Source organism: Trichosurus vulpecula, chromosome 1 (genome assembly GCF_011100635.1).
Source record: "Trichosurus vulpecula isolate mTriVul1 chromosome 1, mTriVul1.pri, whole genome shotgun sequence".
Classification (NCBI taxonomy): domain Eukaryota; kingdom Metazoa; phylum Chordata; class Mammalia; order Diprotodontia; family Phalangeridae; genus Trichosurus; species Trichosurus vulpecula.
The window spans coordinates 76,030,278-76,053,789 of record NC_050573.1 but is presented as its reverse complement, the minus strand read 5'-3'; the positions used below and the strand labels follow the sequence as shown (position 1 = coordinate 76,053,789).

At 52.4% G+C, this 23,512-nt stretch overlaps 3 protein-coding genes and 2 non-coding genes across 8 annotated transcripts; 1 reads left to right on the top strand and 4 right to left on the bottom strand.

Moving 5' to 3' along the window:
* Positions 1–144: 144 nt before the first annotated feature.
* On the bottom strand, positions 145–12,367 carry TNPO2 (transportin 2). Of its 2 annotated transcripts, none has more exons than XM_036762267.1 (25): positions 12,106–12,367; positions 11,437–11,548; positions 10,370–10,445; positions 9,527–9,676; positions 9,258–9,364; positions 8,917–9,050; positions 8,597–8,678; positions 8,317–8,439; positions 8,103–8,221; positions 7,334–7,394; positions 6,962–7,133; positions 6,622–6,774; positions 6,294–6,519; positions 5,848–6,019; positions 5,670–5,756; positions 5,322–5,429; positions 5,081–5,239; positions 4,562–4,649; positions 4,246–4,344; positions 4,071–4,166; positions 3,538–3,613; positions 3,236–3,335; positions 3,051–3,125; positions 2,842–2,974; positions 145–2,730 (listed from the first exon to the last, which is right to left on the bottom strand). In XM_036762267.1, the coding sequence occupies exons 2-24, from the start codon at positions 11,533–11,535 to the stop codon at positions 2,867–2,869; spliced, it is 2,670 nt and encodes an 889-aa protein (XP_036618162.1). In that variant the 5' UTR covers positions 11,536–11,548; positions 12,106–12,367; the 3' UTR covers positions 145–2,730; positions 2,842–2,866. The 2 variants fall into 2 exon arrangements, with proteins under 2 accessions (XP_036618162.1, XP_036618154.1); XM_036762259.1 differs by having other exon boundaries at positions 3,538–3,643; positions 12,106–12,249.
* LOC118835095 lies at positions 6,098–6,166 on the bottom strand. The gene has a single exon (XR_005009445.1). It is a non-coding gene; the product is annotated as a small nucleolar RNA SNORD41 (small nucleolar RNA).
* LOC118835096 lies at positions 7,221–7,290 on the bottom strand. Its single transcript, XR_005009446.1, has one exon. It is a non-coding gene; the product is annotated as a small nucleolar RNA SNORD41 (small nucleolar RNA).
* Positions 12,368–14,174: 1,807 nt separating the features above from the next.
* LOC118834793 (RING finger protein 11-like) lies at positions 14,175–17,764 on the top strand. Of its 2 annotated transcripts, XM_036742239.1 has the most exons (4): positions 14,177–14,498; positions 15,572–15,741; positions 16,384–16,597; positions 17,449–17,764. In XM_036742239.1, the coding sequence occupies exons 1-3, from the start codon at positions 14,349–14,351 to the stop codon at positions 16,553–16,555; spliced, it is 492 nt and encodes a 163-aa protein (XP_036598134.1). In that variant the 5' UTR covers positions 14,177–14,348; the 3' UTR covers positions 16,556–16,597; positions 17,449–17,764. The 2 variants fall into 2 exon arrangements, with proteins under 2 accessions (XP_036598125.1, XP_036598134.1); XM_036742230.1 differs by having other exon boundaries at positions 14,175–14,498; positions 16,384–17,764.
* An 858-nt stretch (positions 17,765–18,622) lies between these two features.
* On the bottom strand, positions 18,623–21,985 carry TRIR (telomerase RNA component interacting RNase). 2 transcript variants are annotated; one of them, XM_036741969.1, is made up of 3 exons: positions 21,584–21,985; positions 20,659–20,736; positions 18,623–20,402 (listed from the first exon to the last, which is right to left on the bottom strand). In XM_036741969.1, the coding sequence occupies exons 1-3, from the start codon at positions 21,983–21,985 to the stop codon at positions 20,295–20,297; spliced, it is 588 nt and encodes a 195-aa protein (XP_036597864.1). In that variant the 3' UTR covers positions 18,623–20,294. The 2 variants fall into 2 exon arrangements, with proteins under 2 accessions (XP_036597864.1, XP_036597865.1); XM_036741970.1 differs by lacking the exon at positions 18,623–20,402 and having other exon boundaries at positions 20,660–20,736; positions 21,604–21,985.
* Positions 21,986–23,512: the final 1,527 nt, after the last annotated feature.

The following is a 23,512-nucleotide window of genomic DNA, read 5'->3' as shown; positions in this document are numbered from 1 at the left end:
TAGAGGCCCGGGGTGGGACCGCTCGGGCTGGTGGGCCCCCCGGTGATCCCCGGCCCCCATCCCACCAGACGGCGGCCCGCTCATTATCCCGGGGGGCGGCGGCCACCCCAGGCAGACACAAAGGCGGAGGCCAAAAAACTTGAGTCACAAGAAACTGGTTTTTAGTCAACAAAAAATTATACATAAAATGAGAAAAATCTCATTGGAGCAAAGGTGCAAGCAGTTGCTTCAACACTAATCCACAGCAGTTTTACCATAGGAAACATTACAGCACATTTACAAATGTACAAATCGAGGATTCAACAGACAGGAGGCTAAAAACTAGAGTCAGCACCGTCACCCAGGCCAAGCAAACTCCCGAAATCAGAAACTAACTCAAACAGAGGCAGAGGCAGTTGGATCATGGAGCGTTAACTTCATTGTGCAAAAAAACCGAAAATTTTAAATAAAACAAACTAAAAAATTAAATAATCTGGAAAAAAAAAAAAACCTTGCTCCCCCCATCCCCTTCTCTGGGCCCCGCGGAGGCTAAACCCGGACCTCTCACCCTGAGCTGAGCAAAGGCATAGCCCGGATTGCTACAAGGTTATGCCTCCAGCACCCCAGGGGAAAGGGTTCTCCAAATAACCAGAATTTTTAAAATAAAATTAACAAAAAATAAAAACAAAAAAAAACATTTGTAAACGGCTCCCAGAGACCTGCTCGAGTTTTTACGCGATTTTAAAAAATTAAATTAAAAAGCTGAGCTGAGGAATGTGCGTGACACCACGCTTGAAATGGTGAGTGAGGGATGAAAGAAGAAATGGAAGGGACAGGCCCTGACTCAAAGCTACAGGGTTCCCCATCCTGAGGTGGAAGGTAGACAGAAAAGTTGCAGGGCATCAACCAAGAAAGGAAAAAAAGGGAGATCTTAGCCCCTAGGGAAGGGCTGACAAGACACCAAGTCCAAAAACAGAGGAGACAAGAGGGAGCAGAAAGCTGCTGGAGGGGGAATGCTTCCCAATAAAGTTTGCTTCCATCAAAGCCCATTAGTAAAACCTCTCCAGGAATACTACACTGATCCTTTCTCACTGTAACCCCCAGCCCCTCGTCACCCATACCCATCTGGAGTCCTACAAGACCCTGACAGTTCCCAAGCCCAAGAAAATTATCAGACCTGGATTCCTTAGGTCCAGGGTGGGCAGCATTTAGGAAAGTCCCTGTCCTAGGCAATCTGCCTCAACTAACCACTTCTCCCTTGTGGGTTCTTGGTGAAAACTGAGGGAATGAAGAAGTGGAAGTGCTATGGGCCATCCATTTCACTTTCCCCTCTCAGATTCACCAGGCTCTGAGATTCCTACTGCCACCACTTGGCTGACTTAATTCCCAGCAAGTAAACCACCCAGAAGAAAGCCTTTCTTGGTTACTGCCAAAGCTGGTTCCAGCCATTGTCCCAGGACCAAAAACGTTAAATAAAATGAGACAAGAAAAGGGTGGCCTTGAGGCCATAACAGGACAGAAAAGGAAACAGGAAGGAACCCCTAAGACTGTCCTATCAAAATTTCTAGGAGAGAGAAAGAAGATACTAAAGTTGCATTTCAGTTACGCTCAGATATCTTAGGGCTCATCCACGTATGGGGAACCAACAATGGTAGAGAAGCAAACAGTTCTCCTCCCGGTGGGAAGATTGCTAGGCAGCCTCAGGACAGAGGCTGGGAGACCGTGGACCCAGGTCAAGGGGCTCAACATATGCTCCAACCCCCCCCCATCTCCCAGCTGCTACCTCCTCCCCCCTTTGCCCCCCCTCCCCACTGGGTTTGAAAGGGAAAGGTGAAGTAAATGCAGCAGCAGCAGCAGCAGCACGAGATACAGGTGCACAACCAGTGAGAGGAGAATTCGCTGAGCAGTGGCTTTGGAAGCATGCGTCTCTACAGTGCTGACCAGCGTAGCAGGGCCCAGGGCCCAGGAAATGGCTCCCCTCCTGGATGAATGGCTGGGCTAGACAGCCCAGAGGAGGCTCTGTACCTTCTTTTTCTCCCTCCCCACCCCTGGCCCCAAGGCCCTGGGCTCTTGCCAGCTGGGACCCTCTGTCATGGCCTTCTTCGGACCATTGCACAGCACCTATTACAGAAGCATCTTAAACTCTAGATGAAGGTTACATTAAGTCATTATGGCCTAACTCACAGGATTCGCTACTCTAAATGTCACCATGCAGTCAGGGAAAAAGGTGGGAGAAACAGGCAAAGCCCCCTCCCACCAATCTGGATGCACCATAATCCCCACAGCGACACCCCCCACCCCGCCAGACTGATGGGCAGTACCAGAATAGTGGCTGCTTGTTCTATTTTTCCATTCATTTTTAAACGTTTTTTAACCCTACTCTGTGCTCACTCGAGAGACCATCTGTGTCAGTGTCTCTCGGATCAGAGAACAATTCCCTTTCCCTGTTTGTTTCCCCTTCCTCCTCCTCCTCCTCCTCCTCCAAAACAAGATCCTGTTGCAGCGAGTCCTCCCCCCACCCACCGCCCCCCATGTGGCTGGCACTGCTCAGGCTTCTGCCAGAGATGAAAGCCCCTGGTTTGTAGAATGAGCGTGGAGGCCCCCCCACCCCCCACCCCCGCAATGGCAGGAAGACGGGAAGTCGTTTAGTTTTGTGTCCCACGTACTCCTCCCTAACCCCCCACTGACAGGGCACTGCAACACCTGGATGCTGATGAGCTCCCAGCAACCCCTCCCAACGCCGTCAGGAACCTGGGAATAGAGTAGAAGGAGGGAGCATCAGCAGGAGAACTTCTGTCCCACCCTGTCCCAGTCCCCAGCTTCCAGGGCCCCACCCCACCCTCCAGGAGCATCCTCCCTTACCTAGTGCGTGGTCTCCCTGCTTCACCTAGACGCCGTAGAAGGCAGCTAATCTCTCCTTGAGCAGGGGTGGGAACTGCTCCGAAAACTGCTGCCAGTTCTCTTCCCCCACCTGGTCTTTGAAGCCATGGAGTATCTGAGGAAGGAAAAGGAAGGACATAGAAGAGGTGCCGTACTCCTAGGCAGAAGGACACAGGAGCCCCAGTACTCACCTTATAAAACATGTCCCGAAGGTCATCCTTAGGGCTCACCCAGGAGGCCACGGCATCACAGAAGAAAATAAAATCCTGAAAACAAAGACCCCACCCACTCCGGCTGTGAGGGGCTGTCAGCACCCCTAATGCTATGGTCCCAGGGGAGCAAAGCCTCTTCTCCTCCCATTCCCCAGCCCCTCTACCTGCACAACCCCTCCAGGGTTCACCCCGATCATCATACAGATGCCCCGGAAGGCCGAGTCCTTCTCCTCGTTGTCTCGGATGTTCCTGAGAGATGTGCACCTGCAGCAGGGCAGAGGGAGAGTGGACTGGGCAGGCAGCTCAAAGAGCAATGGCCCAGTCAGGAAGACAAAGCAAAGGAGGGACACAAGAGAAGGGCAGGGAATGGAAGGCTGACATGCACTTTGGGATAGGATCAGGGCCTGGGGAGGAGAAGGGAAGGGGGAGGAGGGAAAGCAGGGCCACGGGCAGCACACACACCCACCAGGGCCTGATGAATTGCTGGAGCATGGGCGCCACCTCCTGTGGGCACACGTAGCCCAGGCGGCCGATGGTGATGGCTGGAATGGCAGAGGGACTCGTCAGGCGACCTGAAACCCCGAGTGGCCCCGGGACTGTACGTGGCAGGGCCTCTGGGTGGGGGCACCGACCCCCGCCCTGGCCCCAGCCCCCGCAGACTCACTCTAGAGGAGCCAGCAGGGGGGGACAGAAGATGCCTCGTACAACTGTACTAGGCTTCAGGCCCCAGTGGGGGCTCAGTCCCTTAACCCCTATTTGGGGAAGGAGGCTGGACTGGGTCACTGGCCCAGAGAATCAGGCTATTTCCTGTGGATTTCTCTCTTTCCCAGACCATGGGGAGAAGAGGACTGGGGGCCTGGCCCCAGCTAGTTCAGCACAGGAATATAGGGGCATATGGGGCTCCAAGGTTAAGGGGAAAAGGGGACCCCCACTGGGGGGAAAATAGCTCCCCAGATTGGTGGGGGGAAAAGACTGCCCAGGTTGGGCCTGGGCTCCCACCTGTGTTCTCCAACAGGGTCTTGGGGGTGTTGGGGCGGTTGATGATTTCCACCAGATTGTTGAGGACCATCTGCACATAGGGCTGCATCTCGGCCCCTAGGGGATAAGGGGGGAGTCAGTGACTTCCTGCCTCCATCTTCTACTCCAAACATTTTGTAGGACCCTAGGCACTCACCCATCTGCATGCAGATCTCCCCAATGGCCCAGGTGGCATTGTTACAGACGGAGATGAACTCAGGATTCAGGTTAGTGCCCAAGATTGGCATGAACTCAGCTGAGGAGAGAGGTTAGGAGTGAGATACCGCTACAGAAGAGGAAGTACAGGGAAGGAGAGAATGTGGCAGGAGCACTGAAACCTAAAGCTTTCCCTGCCCCAGATATCCTTCAGACTAGACAAGATCAATGGCACACCCCCCCAACACCTTCCAGGAGAGTGGCAGAGCTAGCAGTATGGACTATAAGGTGAGGGGCAGCAGATCCTTAGCAAATACCGATGCAGGGCTTGACATGCATGAAGCAAGCTTTGGTAAGGTCTCCCAGGAGAGCAAAGGAGCTCTGACGGACTTCTGGCATGGTGTCCTGCGGAAAGGGGGAAACAGCCAAAGGTCAGTGTCCAAATAGGTGGGCACAACCGCCTCTCCAGCCAAATGGCTAGCTTTACTGTGCCCTGAATATGATGCCCATGACTTTATCTCTGCCTTTTCCTCCAACATTCTACTTCCCCAATTTCTTCCTTAAGGAAATTCTATCCACTCTCAAGACCCAACTCAAAGCAGCCCTGAGGCATCCCTCTCATCACTCCTTCCTGTGACCTCCCACAAAGCCTGCTGCTTATGCCACTCTGCCAGCCACACACTTGGCTCCTCAACGAGACACCGAACTCGGGGGAAGGGACATCGTCTTATTCCAATTCAGACCTCAACTGCTGGCTCAAGACATCACACTCTAAAAACATCTAAAAACAAGTGCGTGCTCTGTGAACAAGCAAAAGGGGCGTGAGGACAATTCACCTGCATACACTGGAAAAGCAGAGTCATTATGTTGCTGCGGGCAACCAGCTGCTCCACTTGGCCTCCCAAGCCCTCAGCCAGCCCGCTGAGGAGGTCTAGGGCCACAATCATGAAGTCCTTGTCAGGGGCCTCATACTGGTCTGGGTGTTGGTTGTACATCTACAGAGTGGAGAGGAAAAGTCAGGAGAGCCGTAGAGAAGGGAGAAATGGGTAGGAGGATCCCAAAGCGCCCGAGACCTACCATAGCCTGGGCCAGCGTCTTCTGGACAAGCGTGACACAGCGCTGATACACAGGCTCACAGTAGGGCAGGAAGCCACTCTGCAGGGCTGTGGCCACAGACGACAAGCACTGTGTGGATAGGAAAAGAGGCAGGTAGGGGATGGGCTACCAAACCCTGGCCACCATGCCAACCCAAGAGGTGGGCATGAAGTTCTGTGCCACACATCAGGTGTACAGTACTTTCGGAGACACTCAAAGGTCTGGATTTGGGGACAAGGAATGGACAAAATTAACCCAAACCATTCTTCCTCTGAGAATGGAGACAGTCACTAGGGAGATAATCAACCTCAGCCAACTCTCCCCACTCACTTCCAATAATGGGAAGAGGTCCTTGTCTTCATCTTTCAATTCATTCCACTTCTGGATCAGGGGGGGCATCAGCTTTTGGATGTATTCCTAACAAGGATGGAAAGGTAAAAGAGTAATGAAGGAGAGAAGAGGGAGTAAAGAAAGAAACCTAGAGAGCTCCCAGGCACTCAACACTCACTGGCTGGTTGAGGTGGTGGCCCACAGAGTCAGCGAGTGTCCCAATGGCATCATATAGGATCAAGAGGTTCTTGTGCTGGTACTTGCCAAAGGCGAACACAAGAGTATCCAGGATGAAGCTCAGGTAAGGGACCAGCTCTGTGCAGGCCTCCTCTTCCAGGGTAGCAAAGGCACTGTGGAAAGGGTTTAAGCATCATGGTAAGGGAAAGCCCAGGTAGCCAGGTTGCCCAAGGGAAGAGGCCTGGCATGCCCAGGATCAGACAGTATGAATACAACAGAAATCAGTTTGACATCAAACAGTACTTGTTCGTCATATCCAGGGAAGACAGTAAGCCAAGTTCAAAGGCTGTTCCCACCAAGTCCCTAAGACCACCCTTGCTAAGTGCTCAGAGTCTAGGTGCGAGGGCAGGTAGCATAGGCCAGGAAAGGGATTCATAGTGGCATCACCTGCAGGCTGCCTCCTGCACACGCTTGTTGCCATCCAGGATTCGCTTCAGTAGTTCAGTCATCAAAGGCTTCAAGTGCATGTCTGGCGGCTGGCTGACCACCCAGTGGGCATAGCGGCTCAGCGTCCAGCAGGCAATGGATCGTACCAAAGCCTTCTTGTCCGACAAGCACTGGATCAGGTGGGGGATGAGCTCGGGCAGGTACGGAACCATGCCCTGCATACAGCCTGGAAGAGTGGGGAGGATATACACTCAGCAAGCACCCAAGGCACATACATCTAGGCCGGGTGCTTCCCAACCTGTGTTCCCTGACCCACTTTGGCTCTCACCCTCAGCAATGGCTCCTAGGACCAGGATCCCAGACTCCTTGATGACCCACTCTGGGTGAAAAAGCAACCCCTTCAGCAGAGGCAGCAGGTGAGGAAGCAGCTCCTCCCGGAAAACGTTGGCCAAGACATCCAATGCCGCTGCTGAGCATTTCCCTAAAACCAGGGGAAGGAGCGGTCACCCCCTGCATCAGGCACTCCACCCCGTCAGGTCCCATGGGATCAGGCAGAATGAATATGACCGTCATCACCACAGGAACAAGGATGACAACTGCGTCAGGGAAATTGTCCTTGGGCATCGGTCCCTACCCCTTCCCTGCCTCTAACACCAGCCCCAACACACTCAAGTTCCAGTCAGACAAGGTGTCATCATCATCGTCGTCATCCTCCTCAGGATCCTCAGGGTCCTCGGGTCGCTCCTCCTCATGTGGCAGCGTCACCGTGCGAGACTTGTGGAATCGAGGCTTGATGTCTTGCTCACTGTCTGGAACGGCCTCATCTTCCTCCACATCACCCTGTGGGAAAGGCCCAGCAGGGCTAATGTTTCTGGGTAGACCAATACCTGCTGCCATCCCCCCCTCCCCTTCCAGAGCAAGGCCTCCTGGGATCAGACAGTATGAATACATGAAACCTTCAAGAACACTCAGGCTAAGAATGATACATCACTTCCCAAGAGCTAAGGGCGCCTCCAGCCCACCACACCTGAGACCCCTACCTTGAGCAGGATGATGTCTATCTCAGAGTACTTCATCCCATTCACCAAAATTGGAATCAGCCTGGAGAAGGGAAGTCTAAGTGAACCTTAGGTACCTTGTGACCAATCTGCCCACAGGTCCATCCACCCCCTCCCTGGGAGAGAAGGGGAGGAAAGAAGGGGGAGGAGTGATTGGGAAGAGCTCAAGCAGCAGCTCCCTGAGGCTTGGATGAGCCTTCTCAGCTATGCTAGCTAGGAAATAACCAAAGTCAAAGATGTCAGCAATTCTTCCCCAGGATTTACATCAAAGTCAATTTTTGTTTCTTAGAATTAAGAGCTTTTAAATCAAATAGTTGTTACAGTCCTCCCCTAAAAGGCACACATATTTTTAATTCTAAGATACTTCAGAGTAAAGGTATTAACATGGAGCAAAGACTACACATTCTAATTCTATAACTAAAGTGCACATTTGTGCAAGATTTTAAATTTTAAAAATGGATTTAGTCTGTATTAAGGATGACACACAGAATCCAATCCACTGTGGTTCCCAGAAGATCCTCTTTTAAATCACTTACAAAGATTTCAATGGCAAGAAACCTGGATTAGGAACCAGGAGCCATATTCTAATTCTAGCCTTACTTCTGCCACCAAGGAGTTAGTTCTATGACCATGGGCAAGTCATTCAACCTGATCCTAGAGAAGTGGCAACAAGACAGGCCAGGAGAACAAGACCCTCTTGGATGAGGGGTAGGGTGAGGAGGAAGACTTCAGGTAGACAAGCAGGACTCACTGCACCAGGTGGGATGACAAGACTTCCTTGCAGATGGGTTGTTCAGCCAGCGTCAGCCAGAACTCGCAGGCTTCCAAGGCCACATTTTCATCATGGTCCTGAGTCCTCTGCAGCATATACTATAGGAGAAGAGGACATAAAGAAAGAGGGTCAGCATGCTATGGACTTTGCTGTCCTAGGAAGGCCACCTCCCTCTCCCAAGACCCCAGCGCACCTGAATGATACTATGCATGTGGGGGATGAGCCGATCGATTCGGACTTCTAGTAGCATGACCAGCGCCCGGCACACGTTCTTCCGAACCTCTGGGTCCTCATCCACCGCCAGGGCAAACAGGTGCTAGACATACCCCACCCCCCCCAGCCCAAAAAGTCAACAGTCTGAACCCAAAGGGGGCAAAAAGGGCCAGGCCCCAGAAAGGGTCAACGTTCCTCCTTCCCCACTCCTTTCACCATCCAACCATAGGTCCGTCAGGCACTAAGTACGAAATGCCTACCTCAATGAAGGTGTCGATGTTGTCCATCAGTGCCTGGGCCCGGTCCATAATGAACTGATTTACACAAGCAATGGCATGGGACCTGAAGAAACAGAACAAGAATAGAGGCCAAGATAAGCTTGAGTAATGGGAGAGGGCAAAAGGTGACTAGCAATCCAGTCTATTTACACCAATTAACAGCCTCTTCCCTAGCAAGTGATCTCTGCTAACCGTAACAGTCCTGAAATAGGGAGGATATGCCCATAACTCCTCTGTGCCCTCTCTCCTCCCCAGCCCTGGATTCCCCATATTCCAGTGGTCTCAGGAATAGCCCCACATACCGGATCTTGGGGCTACAGTGCTTGAAAAACTGCAAGAATTTAGGGATCATGACGTTCAAAGGCCGATTGAGTGCATCACTGTCCAAGAGCTCCGATGAGTCTTCGCAGATCTTCTGTAAGGCTCCAAAGGCCCCCTATGTGATATGTGAGAAGGGAACTGTGGGATATCAATGGGATAGGAGAAGAGCACACAATCCTCTCCATACAAAAAAAAAAAAAAGGTACAGTGACCCGACAAAGTGTCTAATCCTGTACACAGCCTAAATGGGCCTGACCCCCTGTATAGCTGGGACGGGCAGCATATTCTAATTTACTTCTATGCTGGCTGCAAGGCCTTCTACCTCACATGTGTTGTAGTCCTCAGAATTGAGCAGGTTACACAGCTGGGGCAGCAGTTCTGGCCACATCTGGAGCTCTCCTTTGGAGGCAATGGTGGTGATAAGGATGCCTAGTGGGAGGAAGGGAAGACGGAAAATCCATGAAGCTCTGAACTGGCTTCCTGGTACCTGCCCTGAGGTAGAGCAAGCAAGGGCAGAGATGGAGAGAGATAAAGCCTTACTGAGACAGCATCCTCACCCAATCCAGCTCCCCTCACTGAACCCCACCTTACCAATAGTGGCTCGGATGAGCGAGGAGGCGTCACCGATATTGTTGAGACATTCTTGCTTGATAAAGTCAGCCACTGGTGGGGGAAAGCTCTGGTAGTGTGCCTTCACATTGTTCTTCAGAATGAGGCCACTGAGGGAGCGTGTTGGTTCATCTGGGGAAAGGCATTGAGGAAAACACTGCATCAGAACTATAAGGGACTCAATTTCTGTCAGCCAGAGTTATCATCCAGGCCCTATGGGATGGCGGGATTCAGGGCTAAGCTGAAGAACCTCAGACATCCAGGTGGCCCAAACTACCTGTCAGCTTGCTGCACTAGTAAGGGAGAAAGGGCTCCAATGTACTTTTCCAGGTACATCTCACGTTACCGGCCCTCTCACATCCAGATGTTCTGCACTCCTGTCACACTGTACTGTAAGCAGAACAATACTATGCTGAGCCCTTGCACCTTCATGTTCCCAGGCTATCCCCTATGGCTCAAATGCACCGCGTGGCTTGCTCATCTCCATCTCTCCATGAAGTCTTCCTGATTCCCTGATTCCCTGTTTCCTCAGGAACTCCCCCACGTCCCTAGATTTCATTGTCTATAGATCACGTTCTATTTCATATCCTACTTGTTTACGTATGACTTCTATTACACTAATGTTCCTCGAGTACAGGAATTATTCCATTTTTCATCACTGTATCCTCTGTGAAATGATTTAACCAGCACAGGTGCTTCATAAATGTCTGCTGATTTGGACTTGCTGAACTCAAGAAGATGGGGCTGTGAGACCCCTTAACCCTTAGGCCAGAGACAGGAGAATAGGAATGGCAGAGGGAAGTAGCCGAGGGGCAATCCGCTTACCTTCTGACTTCAATCGTGTCAGGACAAAAATCAGGTAGTTGTTAAAGTCAGGAAATTGGTTTAGTTGCTTTAGTTTCTGTAGGGCAATGTTAAGGACTAAGCTGATTCAGTACTGACCCTTCTAGGCAACACAGGTGAAGAGCAGAGGAAATCAGACCCCTGGACACTACTTCCTAACATCTTCTGTCTTTGTTTAACAAACCCCATCCATCCTTAATGATGATCATCCTACTACATGCGCAACCCCCAGACAAGCTTTACTAGTCCCTGATCAATGGGAAGATTGAGTATTTCCTAACTGGCCTAGATTCCCTTCTTCCCTGTAGCTAAGAATTTCACACAAATGCCTGGAGAGCATTGGAGAGGATTTAGCTCAGTGGTAGAGCACATGTCCAATCACTGGCATCACCAGAGCTCTTTTAGAGACAGTGTGGTATAGTAGATAAAGTATCATACTTGCGAGTCTTGGGTTCAAATCACATCTCAGGCTAAAATCTGTGACCTTGTCCAAGTCATTTACACCTCTCTGGGCCTCAGTTTCCTCATTTGTAAAGGGAGAAAATTAGATTTGATGATCACTAAGTTTCTTTCCAGTTCTAAAGCTATGATCTCGTGGTCTCTCCCTCTAGCAAGATCAGAGGAGGTAGCATTGAAAGGGCCCTCAGACATCATCTAAATGTGACTTCTTGATTTTACAGAGGAAGAAACCAAGACCCAGTGAGAAGTGACCAGTGGAGAAAATTAGTGGGACTAAGAGGATCTTTGAGTAAAATTTTAACAGTTTTTCTGTGATATTATGGTTTTTTCTCTCACCCATCCCCTCCCATTCCAGACAGAGTGCTGACTGGGCACAGCAGTAAACTGTAGGCACTTTTTAATGCTTAAGGACGAATCAGGAGAAAGAATAGGATGTGCCCACACAATAGGATATAGTTGTTAACAGGCCCAGACAATCTCACCCAGCCCTAGCCTATAGTTCCTGGGAGAGGGAAAGGACCCACAGCCCTAAGTCCCTCCATTCCTTCTTTCTATTAAGACAATAGAGGGGTCAACGGGCCAAAGGATGCGTCCTGGACAACTCGCTGAGTGGCCGTGTTGGGGGACTGGGAATCCTTGAGGAGCTGGAGGACCTGCTGAAGGCCCTGTTCATCTGGCTGCCAGTCCATGGTGGGGGTTGGTCTAAATTGCGGCAGGGAAGGGAAAAGAAGGCAGATTAGATTCTTCTGGGCAGTTCCTGGTGACACAAGTGGCCATCAGGGCTGCCCGCCCCCCATCCCGGAGGAGGCAGGGATGAGGAGGCAGAAAAACCCCCGGGGCCACGTGGGGAGATGGGGGAAGCAACAGCAAACCCAGAAGCCTGAGGTGATTAACCCCGCCACACACACCCCGTTTCCAATTGGGGGCCCCCGAAGCGCCGGCTCCCGGGAAGAAGGGGAGGGCCGAGGCCCCTTCTGGGCCAGGCCGGGCTAAAGACGAGAAGGCGTGGGGGGAGGGGAGGTGCCGGGAGGTGAGTGCACGCCGGCCTGAGGCCTCGGGCCTCCTCGCCCCTATCGAGCCCGGCCGCCGCCGCCGCCGCGCCCAGCCACCCCCTCGCTGCTTGCCCTGCTCTCTCCGGCCCCGAGCCCTCGAACAGGCCTGGCCGCTCCCTGAGGCCCAGCCCCGGCCCCGGCGCGCCTGCTCCCTCCCCACAGGCCGCGGCCGGCAGCCCCGACCAGAGCTCAGGCCGAGCCACTCACCGGGACCCGACGGTGACCAGGGCTGCGGAGACGACGGCAGCAAACGCGGCGACGGCGGCTGCGGCGGCGGCGACTCCTCGCTCTGCGGCTTCTCCCGAGACACACACGGGGAGGAGCGAGGAAGCGAATAGAAAAAAAAAAAAAGAACGCGACTTGACCTGAGCCGCAGCGGCTTCCGTCCGCCGTTCAAACTGCCTCCCCCCAGCCAATCAAGACGCTGGGCGGGCCCTGTGACTCGAGAGGGGGGAGGAAGGCGAAGGGCGGTGAGCGGTGGGGGCAGAGGAAGGAAAAGGAGGAGCCCGTCCTCCAGTAGGGTCACGTGATCAAAGACCGCGACGAAGCGGAACCATAAGAGGGATTCTGTCACGTGATGGGGGAGACTGCTACTTCTTGGGTCTCTCTGGCCTTTGGGTCCTCCAGTCTCTCGTTTACTCCTATCCGCAAGCACCTGTCCTGGTGCCTGGGGCGACCCCCTAGGTCCTGTGAGGAGTGCAGGAGACCCCCATCACCGTCAACAAAACGAAAGGACCTGGCTCATTTCCTATTCACCACTTTTCCATGCTCCATTTCCTCCCACACTTCCTGAGGTTCAGCTCTGCTACCTGCTTTATGACTTTGGACCAGTTAATCTATATGGGTCTCGGGTCCCTCATGTGCAAAATGAGGAGACTGAACCAGATCACCTCTAAGGCGTCTCTTCCAGCTCTCAGTCTATGACCCTATCATCCTATAGGTGCAATGTGGAGTCCTGGTCTAGGATTTGGGACGCTCTGGACACTGTATTCCCTCCTGTTCCAGACTGGCCTTCCAGATCCCTTCCAACTCACAGTTCTGTGATTCTAGGATTCATATACACCCAGCCTCACCTACTTCTACCCCATACCTTCCCCCAAGCCTCCCTGATTCTTGTCCTTCCTCCCTTCCTGCATCCCTCCCCAGACTGTTTCTGCTGCCAACTCTCTGAAACCCCAGGCCAGGAAGGTTCATGAGAAGGTCGTTGGCATTTTGTTTGTTCTGTGTCCTCACCCTGGGGTGGAGATCTAATTTATTGGTTTTCCCTCCCTCCCCCCATCGCTGCCATCCATCAAATATAGAAAACATTCCAATGCTTGGGAAATATGAGAGAACTAAGGTAGAATGGGGACAAAAAACAAAGACCTGAGGGAGAATTGTAACTGAGGAGGCCAGCCAGAGTGGAGGAGGGAATTAGGGTGATTACACTGGGGGAGAGGGGTGTGTGCGTACACGAATTAAAAGAAGCAATCCGAGGTATAAATTAAGATTATGGCTCTCATCCTAGAGTTCGAAGAGAGTACAGAATGAAGCAATTTGAGGTCAAAGATCTCGAAATTTAATACTCCCACAACTGTGTAACTTTAGATAAAGATCTCCCTAGTCTGTTTGCTTCTCTCTAAAATAAAAGGCCTTCTAAGTCATGATCCTATGAACTTCCTGGGATGCCCAGTCTTTGTAACCTTAGGCCCAAGGGAGGCTCTGAACTTCCTAGAACAAGGGATCAAAGCCCCTGCTTGCTGCAATGAAAGGATTGTCATGATAAGAATGAGGGAGGGAAGACAGAAGATATTTTTTCTCTCTTTTATCCCAGCCAGGGCTCAAGGCTTCAACCTTCATTCTTTCCGCAAATATTTCTCAAAACTAGGACACCAAGTCTCATCCCCCACCTTGCAGGAGGAGACTAGGCTGAAAGAATGAGATCAGTCCCAGACTGGGAGGTCACCATCACCTAAGGGAGAAAAGAAAGGTCCACGAATAATTACAATAGAAGGCAGGATGCTGTTCCAATTTGTTACAGTCCCTCCCCGCCGGGTCACTTCAGAAGTCACCTTAGGTGTCCCGGGTCTGCAGAGATTGGGGGAACTTGGCTCAGGCCAGAAACAAGAACACGTGGTTCCCTCCCCTCTCCCTCCGCCCTCACGGAAGCAAATGGAGGCGCCGCACCTGCGCGTGTACGTGCGCATGACAAGACCGGCGCCTCACTCAATTTCACGCTCCGCCCCCGAGCGCACCCGTAACTACAACTCCCACGATCCTCTGCGCCTCGAGCCGCCGCACTTCCGGCTGGGGTTGTAAACAGCGGTGAGTCCAATTGAGCCGAGAGCCCCGGCTGTGGAGGGGGATGGCGGGTTTCGGCCTGCCCGGGGTCCGCGGAGTTGGATCGGACGCCAGGGCTTGGGTGCCTGGAAGGAGGGGCCTCGGCCGCCGCTGAGCGGGCCGGGCCAGGCATGGGGAACTGCCTGTCGTCGCAGCGGTCCGGCACCGGAGCTGGGGACGAGGCGGGGCCCGGAGCCGCAGACAACCAGTCGCTGCTTAATGACTCCGGAGACGGGAGCAGCTTTCCCGGGGACCCGCCGCCGCCCCCGCCGCCCTGCAGGGTGAGCACCGCACCGACCAGGCCAGGCTGGGAGCCGAGGAGCCGGGGCATCTGCCACCCCCTGCACCCCAGAGAGGCAGGGAAGGGCTGGGCACAGGAGGACCCCGGGCATCTGCCACCCCCACCCCACCCTAGTGCCCCAGAGAGGCAGAGCAGGACTGGGGAGCATCTGCGAGTACCGCCAAAGAGGCTAGGCAGAGCTTTGACCAGGGGAACTCCGGCATCAGCCGCTACCCACCCACTGCCCCAAAGACAGAGCAGAACTGGGAACAGGGGACCTTGAGAAACTACTACCAACCACCCAGTTCCTCAGAGGGACAAGGCATAAGGGACCTCAGGCATCTCACCCACCACCCCCTAGAGAGGTGAAAGAGGGAAACCCTGGGCATCCACCACCACCCACAGCCTCAAGGGTCAGACCGAATGGGGGCTGTCCACTTCAGCAACCCTGAGGGTCAGGCTTAGCTGTGGACAGAGGAAACCTTTGGAATCTACTCTTTTCACCCTAAAGAGTCATGACAGGACATGATAGAGCAGAGGGAAAAGGAATAGAACTAGGTTGGTAAAAGGGAGACCCTGGAGTTTGCCAAACCAGGCCAGATCAGGACTGGGGGCAAGAGGACTGACCCTAGGAGACTCAAAACAAAAGAAACAGAAGCCTTCCTACTGAATAAGATTAGACTGGAAACAGCAGAGGATTCGGAAAGGAGGCCTATTTCAATTCTTTCTCTACTAGCCATGTGAACTTGACCAAGTCCCTTCCCTGTTTTCTTCTCTAGAAAATGAAGGGGTCAGATTAAGTGATCTCAGGCCTCTCCAGCTCTAGATTGTGAGACATAGTGACAGTAATGGATTGAGGTAGAGCTATGGGCATGGAACACTTTATTTTGTGAGTATTAGGATCCCTAGGAAACGGTGGAGGAGGTTCAGAGGGTACAGAGCTCATAGATCCCCTTAAAGCAGACCTCCAGATAGACAACTTGAGGCCCTGATAGGGGAGTAGACACAGGCAGGTTGAAAGATGAGTTTCCCAGAGACAAGTTGCCATGTACATCCTGTCCCCATCCCCCCCAGGGACGGGAGCCAATCCCAGTGTACCACCCATCTCCGAGCCAGAGCCGACTGGCCACACAGCTCACAGAGGAGGAGCAGATCCGCATCGCCCAGAGAATTGGCCTCATCCAGCACCTGCCCAAGGGCATCTTCGACCCTGGCTCTGAGGGGTCCGAAAAGAAAATGAAAGAGTAAGGGTGGGGAACAAGATGTGGATGCCCCAGGCTCCTGTTGCTGTAGAACTGTAGCCTGTGTCCTCCAGGGTGCAGAAATCTGAGACTCCTCAGTAACTGAGGCTCTCAATCTTTTTTTGCTTTTTAGGAGGGAAGTCTGGGGAAACACCCAGGCCCCTAAGACACACCCACTGTGTTCTGGACTGGATCTTTGAGCTCAACCCCAATTGGGCTGTTTTTGGAGCTCACTGTCCATGTCCACTCCACTTCCCCGCCGCTCCCACACACACACACACACACACACACCCAGTTCTGGCAGCTCTTAAAGGGCAAGGTTTTGGGTCTCTCCCAAACTGTGAACTAAAGGACAGGGCCAGGATTGTCTACTTTTCTGTTTTCTCCAGACAGATCCCCAAGAGCAAGACCAAGGTCTGCCATTCCTTGTCTCCCCCAGGCTGAGGTCCTTGAAGGCAGGCCGTAGTGTCTCCTCAATCAACAGTGTAGTTCAAGGCTGGGTACACCGATGGGGGGAGGCCTCAGTGGCAATTGGAGCTGAGATGCTGGGCTGGAGTGGCCTGGGAGTGGAAAGGTTTGGGTGGGAGGTGGGGTGAAGAGGGTGAGAACTGGTGCTATACATTCATCCATCCCTGGTCCCTGCAGGTGTGTGATCTGCATGTTGGACTTTGTGTATGGGGATGCCATACGCTTCTTGCCATGCCTGCACACCTACCACGTCCACTGCATTGATGACTGGCTCATGCGCTCTCTCACATGTCCCTCTTGCATGGAGCCAGTGGATGCAGCCCTGCTTTCCTCCTATGAGACAAGCTGAATTTGGAGCCTGGCAGCCAACATGTTCCCCGGGCCTACTCAGGTGAGCCCCAGGGGAAAAGCAGCAGCCACTGGAGCTAGACATTTATGTTTGGGGAACATACCAAAGAATGCTGAAGCTAGGCTGGCACCCACTCAAGAGGCGGTTGTTCTTGGATGTCCTGGCCTGAAACAGACCAAGCTGACACTTCAGTGTCCCTAGCTCAAAGTCTTGACACTTTTTCAAGTCTAGTAACTACAGTTTCCTCCCCCACCCCCAATGAACTATTTTTACTGCTCAGTTTTTAAAGATGATCCTGAAAGCTAATATTTCTTTCTCAATCCCATAACTGAACCCTGGAGCCCAGTACCTGAAGCTTCCCCTAGGGGTAATGGGAGAGGAAGCATTTCAAATCCTAATTCCAGGTGTCAAATATTCACTGTGGCTAAAGCCTAGTGAGGATTGGGGTGGTAAGAGTGCAGGAGGAACAAATTACATTGGTCCCCTCTCTGCTTGGGCCTTTGCTGGTGGAACAATGAAAACTAGACAACTTTTACTAACAAGCCTGATATTTTGGATCTCCCTTTTAACCGGTCCCCTGTACTATCTGGCGATATGAGAAGAAACCTTTAGTCTCTCTTCTACCTCACTCTGACCAGACCTTTTTGGGTCAGAATCCTGGAACCTCCTGAGTTGGGTCAGCTTTGGTCAGTCACAGTATCTGCGCTGTGTTCTTTCATAATCCTGGGAGTTGGGCAAATGGGATTGGGGTATTCTCCTGTCCTTCCTCTACCCTCTGGACAGGTTGAATCTTGCTTGCCTTAAAGGCCTTGGTCCAGAGCTAAGGACAATGGGTCATGCATGACCTACTTTTGGGAACAGAGTTCTTAGGTTTGGGGTTTATTTTTTTTAAGCTAAACTAATTCTGTGGAGCAGGGATGCAGAGAGGGAAGCAGGATGACATGGTTTCACACATATGGCTCACCTGAGGAGGAACTACTGCCTTCAACATAGCCAAGACAACCCCCTTCCCCAAATCCCAGGGCTTAGCCCTCCTTTCTGCTGGCAGGGGCTCTTGCCCTGGTCATTGTGGGTGTCTCCAGGCTACCCCCAATGTAGGGGAGGGGTAACTAGAGAGGAGCCTCATAAATTATCTCTGGGCTAGTAGAAGAGATGAACAGGGCCCCTGATCATGTGGAAGACAAGCAATAAAATGTGTTGCACATAAAATGGGACCCCTGTGCTGTTTAAAATGGGAATCAGGGCTGGAGAAAACCTTCAAGAGCATTCAGTCCTAACAGGGTGCCAGACCCAAAGGAATAAGATTAAGCCTAAGCACTAAGTAAAAGAACTATGGTCTTGTTTGTTAAAGCCACTAACAGGACAGAATTTCAGGAGCTCAGGTTCCTTGAGGAAGACAGATGAGGAAAATCCAAATCCTTGTGGGTTCCTGATGGCCACAGCCCATTACAAACACACCAGTTCTACAGGGAAACCTGAACAGAAGACTACAGCTTGGCTCAGCTCAATCTAGACAGTGGGTAGAATTACTCTCTCCACTTCTGAGCAAGCTTAGGGAGTAGGATCCTGAAGGGTGTTGAAGTCCCTTCTTCTAGTGAGTTCAGATCCTATCTCATCCCAGTATGTTTCTGCTGAATCAAGGGCAGAGCTCAAGAAGCCTGGGGCCTTACAGCTGGTGCACTAAGTGAAGAAGGAAGAAAGCTACTTAAGATACTGATTCTCATAGGGCCTGGGCCATTCCCAGAAATCAGCTGGCAGGGAACTAGGGTATCAGCAGAATTCATTCTCCCTGGTGAAAGCAGGAGGGACAGCTAGCCAATGTTTTTAGGGTTAAAATTCAGACTTTCTGCCCCTTACCTTCTAAAAGTGTGACCCTGAGCAAGTCACTTAACCTTTGTATGACAGTTTCCTCATTTATAAAAAGGTTCAGATTAGGTGGGTTCTAAGGTCCCTTCCAGATCAACATCTATGAGCCTGTGATCTCAGGCCTGGGATTTCAGCTTAGCAGAATAAGCTAGCAGGCAGGGGACTGAAGCTGCCTCCAGAAGGAACACATACAGGCAGCTCTTAGATCACTTTTTTTTATTTTCATTTAAAGTCAGCATTTTTAAACATTAATTCCTTGGGGAAAGGTAACGGGGCCACACAAAGGGACATGTGTGGGGATAAAGAAAGGAAGCCAGAAGGAGGAAAAATGACCAGTGGCTACTCCAAGTTCAGACAAGCAGAGCAGCCCCTACCGCCCCCCTGAATCCTGAAGCATTACCTCACTGTCCAGGGACAAACACCATCCATGCTAGTGGGGGGAAAGGGGCCTTTTAGGAAGAAAGGGTAAAGCACAAGGAGCAAAAGCCCCAGCCAGCCTTTGGAGGGGGGTGAAACTTGCCCCCAAAGCTACCTAGGACATCAAACTGGGATCAGACAGAAACATCATTCAGAGGCAAAGGACAGTCTTCACTCCCCAGTCGGGTTCACTTTCCCTAGCCAAAGGGCAAGAGACATCCACTGGGCCAAAGGAACTGTTCCTTCAACATTTTCCCAACACAACACACAGGAAACACTTGCCCCACCAAACTTCCCCAGGCACCTAAACACAGGCTGAAGGGAACAGTTACAATAAAGGCAAAAATCAAAAAATGAAGTTGGAGGTGTCCCTGAAACAGGGCCTTAGAGCCTTCAGAGGAAATCCATACTCAAAAAACATCACACTTATGAAGGGGACGCAATGGGGCAAGCCAGAGGTTTACGTTTTGGAGTGGGCGAGGGGAAAAGGGGGACAGAAATATGGACATTTGGATTTAGGGTATGTGGACACCAGATTATTTTTAAAAATAAGTTTTAGAAGAGTCTTGCTTGACCTGAAGGTGAGGGGGTTGGCACAGATACTGGCCTCACAGCAGGCCAACCAGTTACAATAGAAGTCTTTGATGTTGAAACTGCCTTTGAAGGTCATAAGGATTCAAAGGGGCCCTGGAGAAGGGGGTAAGGCCATCTGGGGGAGGGAGAAGTAGAAGACTAGGGGCAGAGAATAAGTGTCACAGGGAACCTGGGCAAAAGCAAGAAGTCAATCTAGAAGAAAAAGTGAGGAACACTTAAAACTCCACTCAACTCCGAATGTCCAGTGCCACCTGACGGCCCCACCCAAACCACCATGGCTCAATACATTATAGGGTGTAACAAAACAGGAGCCAGGCGGCTAAGAGCCCCAGCAAAACCCACTAGCCCCATCTCCAGAAAGCGGGGTGTTTCTGACAAGCCATTACCACACCCAGGGGACAGAGATGGTTTCCCAAAAGATACCACAAGTCTACCAAACCAGAGGGGCCCCTAGAAAAGATGGCAGCACCAACACAGGCCCTGGGTACAACTCCAGGAGAAGTCATTCTCAATTTCCTAACCTGTCTTTTCAATTAAAAAAGAAAAGAAAAAAGAAACAAAAATCCTCCAACTATTTAGTTGAGTTCTTTACTTCCCAGAAGTGATGGGGAAGAAAGGGGGGGGGGAATGAAGGGTTGGAGAGGAGGGTGGTGGGAAGGAAAAAGATTGAAACAGTAAACCACATACTAATAAGTCTCAGAAGTCAAGTGCTCAAGGTATAAAAAGTCTTGAAGAGTCATCCGCTGGCGCCAGAAAGCTACAAGTTTGTCTTCTGTGTTTTGAGTCCTTGGTGAAAATGCTATTGTTCTTTTGCTGCGTTAAATAAGTATGTACAATGCAGAAAGTCCTTGGCGGAGAAGAGTTATTTCACCAGGGGCCGGGTTTTGTCATCATCACTGCACTGATGTGCCTTGTATTTTTTCACTTCCGCCATATACTTGGCCCAAGCGTCTCCTTTACTTGTCATAACCTGGGGAGCAGGGGACAAAGGAGGAGAAAGACAGGCACAGGAGCCATGAGACCTAGAAGCGAAGGGCGTCAGGATGCCCAAGGCCGGGTTCTCCCCCTAGGCCTTAAACCCGGGCCTGGTAGATGAGGAGCCAGCTTCTTAGTAGCCTAGAAGGGGAAAGTCCTTTCAGCTACTGAAGTCTGGACTTTTGTTGTTATTCTCCCTGAAGGAAAAGCCACCCCTAGACCCCAGGACTGAACGTGCTGCAGGCACTCACCTCATCCTCCGTCTTCTGCTTCTTGGCTACTATTCCTGTCTTGAGGGCTAGCTTGTTCCCGCCTCTCCGCTTGCCCACCTGGGTGAAGGGATAGAAGACTGCAACCATTATAGGAGCCCTGGGGGCTGCCCTGGCGGCCATGTAGCCCACTACACAACGGGACAGGGAGTCCTGGCCTTAGATCATCTTAGCTCCTCATGCCTGTCGTGTAGTACCAAGCCGTGCCCACTGGCCAACCTACGCAGCAATCAGAGAGGAGCACAAGGGACTTCTCAGGACGATGCAGCCCGAACCTGCTCAGTCGGCCCGGGCAGGGCAGTGAGCCTGATGATAAGCCTGGCCCCACCTAACACGGACCCCGACCCGTCCCCCAAAGAGCCCTACGGCTAAGCACACAGGTTAGATGACAGCCAGCGGCCCGCACCACTCGGTCATCTCAATCAGTGGCTAGTCTCGGATGTCTCGGCATCAGTCTGCTCGTTTCACGCACATCTTTCTTAGGCTGTGTCCCCTCCTGCCCGGCCCCGAGCCCCTTCGACAGCCTTCCAAGCCGCGGCACACCCGCCCCTCCCGCCCCCTTCCATCCAGAGCAGGGGTGGTAGCAAAGTTCAGATTTCTGGGGGGGTGGGCATGACAACAAAAGCGGGGCCCCAGCCGGGCCTCCCCTGGCTTTGAGGGGCGGCCCTGGGAACGACGCCCCCCCTCCCCGGCTCACGCCCGAGCCCGGCCCGCACCGTGGCCCCGGGAGGGCCGAGCGTGCGGCGCCCGAGGGGAGGCCCGTGCTACGGGGCCCTCGGCGGCGGCGGCGCCCGGCCCTCCCTCCCCCGCTCCCGGGATGGGCCCTCCCTCTGTCTGTCCCTCTGTCTCTCTGTCCCGGCGGCGCGGCGCGGCCCGTCCCGCCCTCCCGCGGGCGGCGGCTCCTTACGAAGCTGAGCGCCGCCGGGCCGGGCCCGCTCCTCCTCTTCGGCTCGCCGCCGCCGGCAGGGGCGGCGGCTGGGGCGGCGGCGGCCCCCGGGGGCGCGGGCGGCTCGTCCGGGCTCTGCTGCTGCTGCCGCTGCCGCCGCCGCTCCTCCTCCTCCTCCATCTTCCGCTTGAACAGCTCCAGGAAGCTGCCGTCGTTGGCGAACAGGTTCACGCCCCCCGAGGCCGGGCCCGACGCCGCCGCCGCGTCCTCCTCCTCCTCCCCGGCTCCTGAGCCCGCCCCGGACTCGGCCCCGGCGCCGCCCGGCCCGGGCCACCGGCTCCCGCCGCCTCCGCCGGCGCCGCCGCCCGCGGGGCCCGAGGGCTCCCGGCCCGCAGGCTCCGCCCGTCTCCCTCGGGCCGCCATTTTGTGACCAGGTGCCGCGCAAAGGAAGCTGGGAAGGCTCCCGGCCTCGCGCAAAGCCCTCCCTCCCCGCGGCTTCCGGGCAAAGGCTTATGGGAAGCAACATCCTTTCTCTCCTTCCCTCCTCCCACGCCTTCCCCCTCCACGCCCTCCCCTAGAGGGGAGGAGGCTTCTGAGTCTCATTCCTCTGTCTCGGGACTCCCCTCTGCCCGTTATCCCGTCTGAGCCTCAGTTTCCCCGTCTGTAGTAATGTGTACAGAGCTTAAATGTTTCCTCATATAGAGGGCCGGCCTTCCGAGATTCCTTCCGAATCCAAACCCATCAATCCTAAATTACCTATATGACCTCGGGCGCCCCGAGCAGTTTATTTAATAGAGTAACTCCTTCAGGCACTCTGCTGCAGATGTGACCCTGGGCTCGTTTAACCTATTCCGAGCTTGAGTTTCTGCCCGGGCGAAATTGGGATGATAAAACTCGCTACCCCTGGGGTTGTTTTAAAGGAACGCACATTGTGTAAACCTTAGAGCACCATATAAATGTGCATTATTGTTGGGAAAGATAACATATATTGAGGAATGTGGTTGCTAAGGAGGAATGCTTTACGTCTAGGGAGAGTCGGTCACAGGGATGGTGAGTGAAGCCTAAACATACAATAAATTGAGAATTACAGTGATGATGCATAGAATATCCAAACATTAGGCACCAGGTCGTGATTGCTGACATGTAGTGTTTTAAGGCTTATATGAAGTTTTTCAATTTAGCATTCTTGACGGCAAAGAAGAAAGATCTGTTCTAATGCAGTCTGGAAGGGTTAATGGAGATGTCACCTGAACTTGGAGTTGGAAGATGGCTAGATCTCAAAAACTGAAGATGGGAGTGGGGAGGGACTTCTGAGGTGGAACACACAGTCACCAAAGGCAGGCAAGTGTAAATTGTTTATATAAGGTTTAGCAAATAGTCCAGTTTTGCTGGTAGCATAAGTGAAAGGGAATATTAAGGTGAGACAAGCCTGGAAAGGTAGGAAAAGTAGGGGAGCCTCTGCTTGATCTCAAATCCTGGAGGCATGTAGAAGCTGCAGTGTGTACTCATATACAGGGTGTCCCTAAAGTCTGGACACATAGGAAATCTCATTAACATCTCATAATCATTTCACCAAAGACTCTGCGTTGTTCAGCAACTTCTTTTTCTGGGGTATGCTAAAGGAGGTGTACTCAATGAAAATCATACGTGCATTTGATTGAATTCACAAAGAGCGAATGTGCTAAAATTGGCCACAATGTGGAGTTGTTGCATCAAGTTCATGTGAATCACGTGAATCTTACAAAGCACATCAACCTTTGCATCACAAATGATGGAAATCGTATTGAAGATGTTATTTGTTAATATTCCAATTAAAGAAAATGTTGAAAATTTCATTCATTTCATTTCATGAAAATATGCATTTTTGCCTATGTGTTCAGATTTTAGGAATACCCTGTAGCTCTTGGGGTCTAACAAAGCACCCCACAGACATGTTGCCCAAACCTAGGA